The 14,964-nt window shown below is 33.0% G+C and overlaps 1 protein-coding gene across 1 annotated transcript; it reads left to right on the forward strand.

The window, feature by feature from the left end:
* The first annotated feature begins 5,428 nt into the window (after positions 1–5,428).
* On the forward strand, positions 5,429–11,425 carry LOC145107512 (lysine histidine transporter-like 8). Its single transcript, XM_079044405.1, has 5 exons — positions 5,429–6,031; positions 7,219–7,355; positions 7,998–8,428; positions 10,133–10,264; positions 10,783–11,425. The coding sequence occupies exons 1-5, from the start codon at positions 5,505–5,507 to the stop codon at positions 11,266–11,268; spliced, it is 1,713 nt and encodes a 570-aa protein (XP_078900531.1). The 5' UTR covers positions 5,429–5,504; the 3' UTR covers positions 11,269–11,425.
* Positions 11,426–14,964: the final 3,539 nt, after the last annotated feature.

Here is a 14,964-nt window from a genome sequence, read left to right on the forward strand (position 1 = left end):
AATGACTCTACAATCCCTTATAAGAGTACTAAATGGATACAATTTATATACAATTTAGAGTAAACAGACAATCGATTGTGTGAATCTGCCCTAAACCCACAACAAAACAAGGAACAGGAAATGAGGCGGAAGTCACACATCCCATTATTTGTTACATCTTCATTGTATATAACCCTGGCGTATTCATTTGGTATTGGCGGAGTTAACTGTAATAGTTCTTATATATTTGTTGAAAATATTCTTTAAGAAAATCATATATTTCCTTTAGTAAAAATGGTAACCACAATAGTTCCTTCTATAATCACTTAATTTATACTAGCTATATATAATCTAATATCGAACGGACAGTTAAATGTATGAATCTGCCGTAAGCCCACAACCAAACAAGGAACAGGAAATGAGGCGGAAAACAGACATTCAACTGCCTATCGGATATTAATTATATATAACCCTGATGTATGAACTAAGGTATTATAAAATTAACCACCTAAGGTCCTTTAAGTTATACTCGTTTAATAATGCATATCAAACCTTTTATAGATAAGTTGCTAGTTTTACCTACTTAATGTTCTATCCAAAAAGTATGTTTTTGTACTAGAAAACGGCATATTGAATTTGTATGATGTGACCTGACCCATACCTGTTACTCTCTATGATTACTTGGTGTATACAGGATATATATATATATATATATATATATATATATATATATATCAAAATCGAATAGATAGTAGACTGTGTGAATCTGCTCTAAGCCCGCAACCAAACAAGGAACAGGAAATAAAGCGAAAAGCACACATCTTACTGTCTGTCGGATATCATTAATATATATCCCTAATGTATCCAACAAGGAATCATAAAGTTAGCATTATAGGCCCCCTTCTAACTGAATGTTCATGTTACTAGTAAGTTATGTGGCGTTGTTCTATTGGTTATGAAGACTACTAGAAGTAATGAAATCCTGTACTCTAAACGCCTCAGTCGATACTGTTGTGAGTTTTATATATTGCTATTTACTATTGTACGGTACTTTGTAGATGTACCCTTTTTAAGTAAACTTCGGTACGTTGTAGATGTACCCCATATATAACTTGGCACTTTGTAGATGTACCCCATATATAACCTGGTACGTTGTAGATGTACCACATATATATAACCTTATACCATGTTTATTATCATATTTTGTTTTAAACAATGAGTTAATGATACGTTCCCTTCCTAGGTTACTGGGAGTGTAAAGTATAAGTATGTGAATCATGATTTGTTCCTCTATTCTAGAATATAGTATGTTCCTTCTTATTCTAGTTATAGTATGTTCATCCCTGTTCTAGTAATAGTATGTATTGAACCCTAAACTATACCTATTATAGTTTACTATTATGTTTGTTTGAACTGTTACTGGCATGTAGAAAAGACTCAACTAGCTACTGAGTTAAACACGTACTTTAAAATGGAGTTTTATAAACAAGAAACTAATATATTTAAAAAGATTTTTTGAATTGTTTTTATCACTTACAAAAGCATAAGAAATTTTTTAATGTGATGGTTATCACAGGTAAATATTAACACAATAATATTGTGTTCAACTTGTATTCCCCCTACCCCCCCCCCCCGCCACCTTTAAAAGCATTTAAAAACATTTAAAAGATAGATTATATGGGTATGAACTCACCTTATGTGGGTGATTCAATTGAAGGTTCGAGTAAGAATGAGAAGTTCCACGAATGAATTCCCGAGACACAAACGAGTCCTAAATGACATATAATGGTACATATTGGCATGTAATTATTGAATATAACTACAAAGGTCATTGGGAAACAACCTAGGATGCAAGAATAACTCACCAAAGAAGTGTTAGAAGCAAGTTAGGAGGTTGAAGGAGTGTTCACGGCCCAAAGGAAGGATGGTTCACGACCCAATGGAGTTCACGGCCCACTTGATGAGTGGTTCACGGCCCATTTGAGTGGTTCACGGCCCAAGTTGATGACGAACACTTGAAGATCTTGGTGTTTTGGTGAGTGTTTGAAGATCCTAGTAAGCTTCTATGAAGTATCAAAGGAAAGGGGATGTTTAAGAGTGAACGATGGTGTTCTTGAACTATGATACTTGAGAGAGAATGGAGTGATTGCGGCCAAGAGAAGAAGTGAAGGAAAAGTGGCTAAAACTCATCTATATACCATGAGTTCACGGCCTAAGAGGGGTTCACGGCCGTGAACATGGTCCTTCGCCGTGAACCTCACTTGTTGAGGTTTTATGGCTCAAATGTTGTTCTAAGCTCTTGGTTCTTACGTGGTTCACTTCCTAACACGCAACCCTTACGTATACTTGGCTTTAGAAGCCTGTAAGTTTGACCCTAAGTTGAAGTGTTTGACCTAATCCAATAAAAATTTTCGGGTTATGACAGAAACCCCTTTTAAGATCATTGTGATTCCCATTTTTTCTAAAAGAATGGTTAGCTAGGCTACAATAGAATTGGACATTCCAAAGTTCACAAAGCTTGAACCGAACTTATTGTACACTCATTTTTATGTTTCTAGGTACTTGAAAGCGTGACTAAACTCATTGTAAATATTTAAATCTAGCTATCGAATCCTCAATTGCATCTAATGTTCCCAAATTGCCCTTTTGGTCAATAACTCCATATTTCAATCTAAGAATCATGTAACACCTTATTTTTTTGGTTTAATCCATTCCAAGCGTATCAATTCATGATTATGAACTTCCTTTACTCATCAATTGATCAATTACTAAGGATTTCATTGTTTTCATCATAAAGTCCCCTAATCCATTCCAATCCAAGTTCAAAACATGATTCTACCATCACGAATGAGTTTGAGCAATCCCATAGTGTTTATTGTTGTCAAACTTGATCTAGGTCATTGAATTCATCAAAACATAGCATATAAATACAAGATCCCCCAATTTGGGATTCTAGGGTTCATGGTTGACCTTTTTTTCACCCAAATCATCAAAACCATCAATGGAATAATTGGTTTGAGAATGAAACCATTGAAATCACCCAAGTAAGGTTAGAAACCAAAACCCTAATCATTAATTCTCATAAAAATTGAATTTGGGGTTTCACCCAATTCTTAAATTCAAATTTCAAGGTTAGAAGAGAAGAGATTCTACCTTGCAAGCCTTCGTTCTTCCCTTTCTTTGCTTGAATGCTCAATTTCTCACTTGAATCAAACCCTACATGTTACGATTTGATGAAATCTCCATTAGTGCTCCTTCTTTCTTGAAAAAAGACGACTAGAATGAATGAGAGGAATGTGTTTGTATCTTATTTCTTTAAATTTTCACCTAAGGTCCCTCTTGTTTGAGCATTTTTCTAATTTTTACCATTATTTGCATTTTCCCAACTTTATCATGTTATTTCACACATTTTAAACACTAACATCTTTGTTTTTTTATTTAAATTTTAGGATGTTACAGTCAATTTCAATCTATTGACAAATAATATTCCAGAGGTCGTGATAAGGTTATCCATGAGTACACAACATTTATCGATAACAACAATCATTGAGGTTTTCCGTGAAGCAACGCAATAGGTATTCGAGAATGGATTTAGTAGAGGTAAATACATTTCAGGATATATAACTACGTTTAAGAATTGAACGACAATAATGTCATTTTTTACACAAGGGAAATCTATCGTGATATCACACCGTATGCTGAGACGATGCTTCATATAGGAGGATGCAAAAGTGTCAAGCATATCAAGCAAGACACGCTTGCAGCTTCATATTTAAGGTCACATTTTTTTTTTTTTGCAAATTGTAGTTTTACATCTTGATCACATGATTTATAAATGCAAGAAATGGAAAAGAAAAGAAAAAAAAAGTGGCGTACGTTGTGTGTATGTGGTAGTGACAAATAGATCGTTTCACGTACTTGACATTCACCAACTGCTTAAATTTAATTTGACTACTGCAATGTATTGAGCTACATATCGCATTGATACGATGAATCCTACGTTGCCTACTCTACAATGGGAATTACCAAACGACGTACCTACCAAACGAGGTACGGAATAATTTTAATAAATCAAGTTTAATGTACACTTTTATGGGATGCATGTTATAAGTTTATTCTGATGAAATCGTGATAACCATATATATATATATATATATATATATATATATGAAACATTAAAAAATACCAACTGTCCTATTTTGAAGCTTACAATGTACGATTTCCTGATATCAAAATATTGAGTGTAATATGTTCATGGATAGCACATGTTACAACAAGTACAATAAAAAACAGTCCATCTCAAATAAAATTATTATGCCAAAGTTATGAAGGTACAAAATTTTGTCTTTCTTCACATATTTTACTGAATAGCCTATTTGGAGCTGAAAAATACTTTTAACCTCTAAATTTGAAATGTGATATGTTAATGAATAGACTTTGTTATACTAAACACAATGAAAAAAATTAAATCAAACTAACTTTGTGTGAAATAGTTATGTAGGTTCAAAATTGGGGGAAAAAGATTTTGCAACCAATTTTTTTTGTTGGAAATCATTGCAACAAGTGTCGTAACGAAGTCATTTTGACAAAAAATCAATGTCGTAGACCACCATGATTTTGGCAAATAATAACTTAAAATTTAAAATTATGACAATTTAGGAAGCCTTAGGCCTCGTTTGTTTTTCTAAAAAAATATTTTTTGAGCATTTTTCCTCTCTGATGAGTAGACATTTTTCAAATGCACGTCTTCGTCCGCAAACATGGAAAACCACAAAAGATATTTAACCACTTCCAAAACAAACAACACCTTAGAAAACCTTAAAATTTTACAGGCCACCATGATTTTTGACTATTTTTTTGGAAAAGCCTTATAAAGATTAGCTATTATTTTTGTAATCTTAATTGATTATACGTCTTAAATAGGTTTACCCAATGTTCTAAATAACGTAAGACATGACTTGGCGGCAATGTCAAGCCTCAAGCTTTTCCGAGCCTTGGCGAGTCACGGCGTTTGTAAGACGTGACTTAAAGTGACAATTTTCTATATAACTAATATTTTTATATGTATTTTCAACTATTTTTTCATTTTTATACATATATATGAGTTAAGGCGGCGGTGTTGTAAAGTTTGGCGGTATGTGCAAGCCTTAGAGTCATGACGAACTTTTTAAAATCTTGGGTTTACCGAATCGTGCAAACCATTTTAAACTAGTATTTTTTTTATCACCATCTTATTGGCTCTTTTATCCAGCATTATTATTGAAAAAATATAAATTTTAATAATTATCAACGACCACATTGAACTTATTCCACATGTCATATAGCCACCATTTCCTATTCCCAATTTTCGGTCAGCATACACACACCATAATCAACTTATATTTTATTTAATCGTATTCCCATTTTGACCTCATGCATTATTACCTTCTTATCTCTATTTATACACTATAACCTCCACAAGACTTCACAATCCAACTGCTCACCAAACCTAAAACATCGGGCGCGAACTTGCACTCGAACTAGACATGGAAGAAATCAAGGATCATGCAAGATCCAAACCACCAACCCAGTCATCCGTAGACTCACCACCAACCTCCAGCCCTTCTTCACTAATCCACTCTCCATCTCTAGCTCGTTCACCGCTCCTCCAGTCACCAGACCAGCAGTCGCCGGACCACCCAGCAGCCCCGAAGCCAAAAACCGGCCCCAAGATCTCTTTTATAAGCATCCCACCACCAAGCCACTCGCCGTTCATGTCACAAACTCCATATGTACCCGGTACACCAGATAGGCCGATGACGATGCCTCCTAGTGGGGCTAGGACTCCCATGGCTTATATAAGGTCTAGGAATTTGACACCGCGGTTTCTAACACCTTTGGGTAGTCCTTTGAGAAAAGCTCTTCGGATCACTAAATTAGATCCCACAGATGCATGGCTTCCGATCACTGAGTCGAGAAATGGAAATGCTTATTATGCAGCTTTTCATACGCTGTGTTCTGGGATTGGGATTCAAGCACTCATTCTTCCTGTTGCTTTCACCATCCTTGGCTGGTAATTTACTTTTTTTTTAATGTTCTTATGATTCATTTGTTGTCGGGTTCGAGACTAAAGCATAAGTAACGCAAAGGTGGCGGTTTGACTCAAAATTTTGCGAAAATCATGTTATATATTTGAGAACATGCGAAAAATTTATTCTATTTTATCCTTTTATTGATTTACAAATCTACTTATCTTGTGTATTTTATTAAACAAATTACTTTTTTTTTTAACTATCATTAAAATTTATTTTTCCTGTTACCCTTTTTAGTGTAAGGGAAAAATACACAATAACAAATTTTTTTTATGATTTTGTGGATTTATCTATTGAACTATTATTTCAATACAAAATATAAATAAAAAATAAAATGTTTTTTTAAATGGCCTAAAACTAAAAATTTAGATAGGTTAATAAACTGATAAAATATTGTACATGTGTTTTTTGTTCAGATTTTTTTTTTCAGCATCTTCAACTCAACACTACTTGTACTTAAAAAACAACGACTAAAACCTACTTGCCTACTCTAACAGAACATCATTTTCTACATTAGTTTGGTGTTATGATCAATTAATATATAATATAACGACAAACTCAAAATACTATAACAGCCAATTTGGCTTTAATCTGTAACTAATTTGTAATTTTTGGTTGTTGGATCTTAGTTTATACATATATGTAGTCTGTTTTAATTGTTTCAAGTTTTAATTTATATATTTCGATTTAATCTTAGTTGTGACTTTTATTTTAAGTGTGATAAATGTTTTAAAATATATGTTTAATTTTCCAATGGATGTTTGTTTAATAATCTAACAACTAATTCCAATTTATAATACATGAATTGTTTATTTTATTATATTTGCTTAATAATGTAGATCAATCCTAAACTTAGTGTTTCTAATTAAAAGATATGAGACAAATTCGAAAAAAAAAACCTAGCTAAAAATTTAATTATAAATAAAAAATATCATTTTCTTAAATCTATATAAATTTGAAACATATAATATACTTGAAATTTTATATTTTGTGTAAAAAAATGATATTGGATACGAATCACCTTTTACATTATGACTGGACAAGATGGTACGGTAATGAAAAGATGAATACCATAAATGAGATCTTGGATTAGTCAATATATATAATCATATTAATGTAAGGAAGTTTAAATCTCATAACAACCCGTTTGATTTCTGGTTTATGACAGGGCTTGGGGAGTTATATTGTTGACTTTGGCATTCATATGGCAACTTTACACTTTGTATTTGCTTGTAAATCTCCATGAAGACCATGAAACTGGAGTGCGATACAGTAGATACATGCAACTGGCAAATGCAACCTTTGGTAAGAAATTTACACCAAGTTTATTTTTGTTACTTATTTTTGATGTATAATATTTGACGTCGTTTACACAAGATCTTTAATTGTCACTTGGTTTAATGCATGCTCGAGCTTAATTATATTTTTACTTTTACCCTTCATTTATTCAAATTTTACATATTCGAGGCAATCTCAATCGAGTTTGCGAATATAATCGTATTTTTTATTGTAATTTAAATAATTTTATTTTTTTAGTAACTAATCAAATCTAGTCGAACCGAACTCGAAATTGTCATTATTTTATCATGCTCAAATCCTAGTTTTTAATTGAGTCGAGTTTTAGTTTGCTAGTACTTGACGACGATTACACCCCTAAATTTTCATTATTTGGTCACAATTAAGATGTAATTTTACATATTGTCTAACTTTAATGAATGCAATTCGATACACGAATACACGAATCAGTATATGACACGACATGATACGAATACATCTTGAAAAATAAGATAAAACCTTTTTTGCGTATTCGTGTTATGTCAAATTTACATCCGAAACATGAAAACGACCCTAATACACGGATTATAGATCTGTAGTATGATACATTATTATAAATACTTATAGTAACTCTAAAGTATTCTAAGATCAAATTTTGTTGATCTCTTTCAGGTGAAAGGTTAGGAAAGATTTTAGCCCTATTTCCGACTATCTACTTATCAGCCGGTACATGTATAGCGTTGATCATCATTGGGGGGTCAACGTCCAAGATATTCTTTCAAGTTGTGTGTGCGTCGACTGATTGCAAAGCACAAACACTGACGGTGGTCGAATGGTATTTGGTGTTCACTTCTGGCGCAGTGCTCCTATCGCAACTCCCCAATCTCAACTCCATTGCTGGCATCTCACTCGTCGGAGCAATCACAGCCGTCGGATATTGTACCACTATATGGCTGGTGTCAGTAACAAAAGGCAGACTTCCGAATGTGTCTTATAATCCCATTAGGATTGGTAGCGAAGTATCCAAGATTTTCGATGTCCTAAATGCTCTTGGAATTATTTCTTTTGCATTCAGAGGCCACAATCTTATACTTGAAATTCAGGTAAATGTTAATATATACACTATCTTTTATTGTTTTATATTTTACTTAATTAATACCATATTCAGTATTTTTTTTTTTTAAAAATGATGCAAGGAAATATTCCTAAGTATTAATTTATTAGTTGAGCTTACTTATAATTAATATTTTTATCCTCCTTGCAGTAAAATATATATAAATAGCATGAGTTAATCATTCATGTTGCAAATATAATAACTGAATAGAATATTTTGTATGTATTATGGTTTTTGGCGTATGCTTGTGTCAATCTTATCGTCACATATTCGCAAACTTTTATTCCAATTTGTTGACCGGGTTTTGACCGTTCCAATTTGGTGGGCGGAATTCCATGGCACTTAAAAGAAACTACATGTAAGTATGAGGCTATAGCTAACAATCTTAGCACCTTGTCATGTCATTTTTGTTAGTGTTATTTCATTTTTTTTGTGTTAACACCTAATTATTAGTATTTTATAGGGAGTGGTAACATTCCTAGCATTTCATTTCTTTTTTTTTTTTTTAAATTTAATTAATTATATTTTTTAATACACAAACATTTAATATTACAAAAATTCTATTTTTTTAAATACAAACACTTAATATTTAAATAAAAATTATTACACTAATTTAAAACATAATACTAAATAAGAAGGATTCTGTCTTTGGACAAAAAATACCAAATTGCTTAAACTTTGGGACAAAAAATACTAAACTAGCAAAACTTTGGGGACCAAATATGTAAATTATTCATCTTCTTCCCCGATTCTCTTCCCCAATACCGGGTTTAAAGGGAGCAGTTTTAAACGCAACAAGTTTTAGCAACAAAAATTGAACGCTTCGACACCTCTAATTTGCCAAAAACGGAGGGATTTTTTTTATGAATTTGCCAAATGTGAAATAGGATCATCAATCACTGCAAGCCCAATTCTCTCTCTCTCCTCTCGCTATACTCCTAGGGACTCACCGGTAGCAAGCTCCATAACGTGCGCTAGGGGCCGGTTTGTAGCGTGCTTAGCGAGCTCCTGGCGAGCGTTCTTAGCTGCCGACTCCTTTCAGCCTTATACTACTACGACGACGACTACTACTAATAATAATAATAATAATAATAATAATAATAATAATAATAATAATATTTGAATTCCATGACACTTATATCAATTAAAAAACTTTTGATGTAAATAATAATAATAATAATAATAATAATAATATTATTATTATTATTATTATTATTATTATTATTAAATATAATATATTTAGCATTTTGTGAGGTTTTGGCTTTTTTTTTCTTTAAAACTGTGTAATTTATATTTACTTTTGATAACGTTGCCGTTATTTTCAAAAACAACAAAACTAAAAATATTTGTGTAGTTTTTTACATAGAATGACGAATTAACGAGGTTAGATGTGCAGAGCGTATAAAAGTCAAAGTAGGCTGTTTAATTACGTAAAATATAGAGTATTATTTATGATGAGAATAAATGATGTTTAAACACCTCCTAATCTATGTTCTTCGTTTAATAATTATATTTTTTTGAGTAAAAGTCTTACGTTTTATCATCATACTTACTCGTAAGATTGTAAATGGTTGAACAAAATGAACCTGTATATCAAATTAAGTAAACTATAATCAATTAATCATTTGTTTTTATGTGCGGATATGTAAACTATTAACAGCTATATTATGAATTTGTTTTTTCTGGAGTACAGGCAACCATGCCGTCGAGTGAAAAGCATCCATCAACAGTACCAATGTGGAAAGGTGTGAAAGTTTCGTATACGATTATTGCCATGTGTTTATTCCCACTTGCAATTGGAGGTTATTGGGCTTACGGGCATTTGGTAAGCTTTTATTTCTCTAAAAGATTAATCCATAGTAGTACCTCTGTGGGCCATCCTTCGCTCGTTTTGCTCGTACATTCAAGTTTTTGTAGCTCGGCTTGGGTGGCTACGTTCATTTAAGAACAAATCTAATTACTTTTAAGCTGCTATTAATTCCATCAATATATTAGAGAATATATTAGAGGGGACTTGAACTTTTAAACCTTAAATAGAGAAAGACAACACCGGGTATGATATGGTTGGATAAAAAAACAGTGTTTAACTATATTCAACAACTTTTACCGGTTTTAACTTTTTTGATTACGTGCTTTTAATCCTTTCAAAATCTTCAAGATTTATTTTCCAAACAACTATACATTTGGTGATATTAATGAAAAGTAATTGAAGAAAAATTTATAAATAGTAGTACAAAAAACGTTACATAACTTCCTCTATTAAATCGGTGTATCTAAATTAAGCAACATAGATGTGCTCATTTATAGACGAAGAACCTTAAATTTTTCATCTTTATTTTACAGATTCCGCCTAGTGGCATGTTGCCAGCTCTATTCGTTTACCACTCACAAGACCTGGCGAAATCAGTTCAAGCATTAACATGCGTACTAGTGATCATCAACGCTCTTAGCTCATTTCAGATCTACGGAATGCCAACCTTTGATGAGTTGGAGTCAATATATGTAACAAGGTTCAAGAAGCCTTGTTCATGGTGGCTTAGGGTGATCATAAGAACATCATTCGGATTCACTTGTTTCTTTGTGGCTGTGGCAATCCCATTTCTTGCAAGTCTGGCTGGTTTGGTTGGTGGTATCGCTTTACCTGTGACATTGGTGTATCCATGCTTCATGTGGATAAAGGTTAAAAAACCAAAGTTCTATAGCTTCCAATGGTGGCTAAATTGGGGACTTGGTATTCTTGGAACATGCTTAAGTGGGCTTTTGATTGCAGCTGGGGTTTATGTCATTATTGACAATGGGATCAAGTTTAATTTCTTTAAGCCAGAGTAATGTGAGTGAAATTAGAGTGTGTAAAGGACCAAATTACCCTTGGACCCTTTGTTTTCAACCCAATTTGTCTGTATTTAATTGTTTGTTTTGAGTGTGTAGTTAGGCAACGATGTTTGTTCAACGACTCTCTTATATCAATTGTTTTTTTTTCTCGTAAGGTATATCGTTCATTTATCTTTAAAATTCAAAAGAAGAGAAAGAAAAGGAATTAAAATAATGTTAAACAATGTATAAAAGTAAACTGCTTCATTCAAGATTTCGACCTCTTTGTGTGCCACTTTCTCAAATCCATCAACTATAGAAGGCATGTTCTCTGGGAAATAATATTAAACAGTATTTAAAGTCATATAATTTATCTATCTATCATCATCATACTTAATAAACTAATAGTTTCACCTATATACACGTCATTCTAATACAACACCGTATTTAATTTTTGTCACGTGTCATTCTAATGCACCTCTTGTATATTTAAAACGGAATTAAAATTAAATTAAATTAAAAACGAATAATAAAATAAAACTGAATTACGATAATTAATGTAATCTCGTAATTTTCAATCATTTAAATAAGGGAAACCCATATTTATCGTTAGATTGTTGTCCAATGAAAATTTGTCCTCCAATGTCGCTCTCAGCCCCAAGCTCCGTGTTTGTTCGTGAACATTTGTCCTCTTCCAAAGTACCATGCTCCTTTTCTTCCTTGTCTAATCTCATTTCTTGATTATCCCCAATATGCTTAATGTATGTGCACAAAACATTAAGTTTGTTCCATGCCTTGCATTCGAAGTCTCCTAAACATTAGCTTTGCCTCAATGAGCGTCGGCTCGTTTATGTATTGTGGACGTTTGCACCATCTTAGGCTATTACACAAAAATAAGATCGTGATTCTTTTATTAATAGTCAAAGAGCTTTTCAGCATTCCAGGTTTATTTATAGATGAAAGAGGAGTTGATTTTTTACTATTATCCTTTCAGTGATTTAAAACGATGTATGTCTCTTTTCTTGTACTTCATGAAAAAGATTGATTTTGTTTATTTACTATAATTACTAACATTATGTATTTATTTTATATTATGTGTAGCGTTCAAGAAAGGAACAGAAAGATGAAGAAAAAGTGTCGCCTCTCTTTCACGCTACACACCGACTTCATTTTTAACAGATAGCCTAAAAGGCACAGGAAAACCTCCGTTTGTTTAAACTTTTTTATATTTTTGTTTGTGGTTTTTATACACGCCAAGTGTTTAATGAAATGATTGATATATTTCACAGGAAAATGAGTTAATTGTGTTTGGTTTGTTGGTATTTTTTGTTATGTTACTTAAGTTTCTACCATGGATTTTGAAGTTTCCCTTAGTTGAGATTTTGTAAGTAATGATAGTTCCCTTCCTTTTAATTTCTTCGACATCTTCCACTATGAGGCTACGAGTAAGTACCTAAATGATACTCATCTTTTCTTGCTAATTGTTTATGTTTTTAAATTATCTATTAAAAACTTTTGGCTGATGATTGAATCTGTGAAGGGTTGAAATTGGTGTGTGCTAACAAATGTTTAAAGGCAACAAATTTGGTAATCGGACTCCATTTACAAAGACCATTTTTCATGTATTTGATGATCACAACTGGCCATTACAAACTAAAATTGTTAGGTGTATGTTTAATTAAGCACGATAGATTTGATCTATCTTATGGTTTGTGAAAATCATAGCTATTTGTGTCTAATACCATGGGATGCCATTTTTCTGTTTTTGGTAATCTTAGTATCTTAATAGTTGGCTTAGCATGTAGTTGCTCCTAAATACATATGAGAAATTTGATTTCCCTTCTAGACATTGTGTTATGAAATAATCAAGTCTCTAACGTGTTGAGAAGAACATCCAACTGGTGTAGGCATGTAGTTTTTGTCTTTCAATAGGGAAGTTGTATCTTTTTGTTGTAATGTGCTCTCTCCATGCCTTGTAATTTACATGACTGCTTGATGAATAGCTTGCATGTAGCTTTGTAATTTACCGAAGGACTTCCCAAGTAACTCAACCCGTAATCTTTGGTTCCCTTGAGATACTTAAACACGCTATTGACTACTTGCCAATGTTGAGCACTATAATTAGTAGTGTACATGTTTAAGTTTCCCACTACATAAGCAATATCAGGCCTGGTACATGTCATTGCATACATCAAGCTATCGATAGCGTTAGAGTATTCCAATTGTGAAAGAGGAATGCCAGTGTTAGGCATTAATTTCACACTTGAATCCATAGGAGTGCTCACATGAGAAAAATTACTTAAATTGAACCATTTGAGAAATTTCTCAACATAATGACTTTGAGTCATTCCTAATACCTTGTTCATCCTCTTAATCCTTATACCAAGAATGACATCATCTTCTCCTAAGTCTTTCATGGAGAATTTAGAAGATAACAATTGCTTTGTTTCATCTATTTGATCTTGGTCGGTACCAAAAATGAACATGACATCTACATATAGACAAATAATCACTTATGCACCAATAACATCATTAAATCTACTGTCAACACATTTTTCACATTGGTTTAACTTGAAACCAGAGGACAAAATATCCTCATAAAACTATTGATGCCATTCTTTGGGTGCTTGTTTCAACCCATACATAGATTTTATGAGTTTACATACCATATGCACTTTACCGGGCAAAACGGAACCTTCTGCTTGTTTCATGTAAACTTCAGAAGCTGACACCCATACATTCCAAACTAGGTAAGAGTATTCCGGAGACTAGTCTAGAATGTATGGACCTTCCGAACCAATGTTCCGGACATGTAATATTAGGGTATTTCTATTTCAATTATTTTCTTTCTATTAGAATAAACCCCTAAAGCTTTTGGATACGAAAAAATTGGTTTGTACAAAGAATATTTTTAAATTACCAGTTTCTATTGGAGGACAATGGAAGCGAATCCAGGGATCTATACAATATATTTCTCTAGACTACATATGTTTTGGTGTATATATAAGTAGTTATATCAACTTTTATGAGTTGATTACGTTGGTTGCTTCCAAGTCCAGGTTACATACCAATTAAATGCATACGTCTTTTCAATGTCTTGGATCAAAATACAGTTATGCGGATTCTTAATGATAGTGATATATGTCGATACAACGAACTCCAGGCGCATGATGAGCTCTTTCACCCTGGAGGGTTTCGTCCTATAGGCGTCCGAGAATTCACTATGCATAAGAATAACACGAACTAGGTGAGACAGCCATGCTGAGGGTTGGACCCTGGAATAACTCTCTGATGACTAAGTTAGATTGTGACCTTTTGGTATTGCTTTTGTGTCAAGGAATATGTGTTCTTCTTACTTACCTGGTTAGCATGTTTCCCATGGATATTTATCGGTTCTCCGTGATTAGTGAAGCCCACTTCTTAGACCGGTCCTCCACTCATTACCCGGACTGTGAGCGGTCGTACTTCCTGTCCTTTCCTTGCTTATTTTATTTGTTTTGTACTATTTGGAATATTTTCTGGGATACGATTATGATGCTCGCGTACGATATATTCAAATACATATTTGTCCAAAACAAGTGGCAATGCTTGTAAAGCCAACCTGGTGAGTACCGGTCTGGTAGTGGGTTTCCTCGAACTACCTGCCAGGTACACCATTAAGCCCCCCAGTCTGAAGGGTAAAAGAATATTGCCAAAATATTTTTGCCGTTCAGA

Source organism: Lactuca virosa, chromosome 4 (genome assembly GCF_052849685.1).
Source record: "Lactuca virosa cultivar CGN04683 chromosome 4, Lactuca_virosa_CGN04683_v6, whole genome shotgun sequence".
Lineage (NCBI taxonomy): Eukaryota > Viridiplantae > Streptophyta > Magnoliopsida > Asterales > Asteraceae > Lactuca > Lactuca virosa.

What these genes read in the sequence shown, in the direction of transcription:
- LOC145107512 (XM_079044405.1), top strand. Translation starts at nt 5,505, where the DNA reads ATGGAAGAAATCAAGGATCATGCAAGATCCAAACCACCAACCCAGTCA. An exon ending in GCTTTCACCATCCTTGGCTG is followed by an intron (nt 6,032 to 7,218) that starts GTAATTTACTTT and finishes GGTTTATGACAG; the next exon opens with GGCTTGGGGAGTTATATTGT. An exon ending in ATCTTATACTTGAAATTCAG is followed by an intron (nt 8,429 to 10,132) that starts GTAAATGTTAAT and finishes TCTGGAGTACAG; the next exon opens with GCAACCATGCCGTCGAGTGA.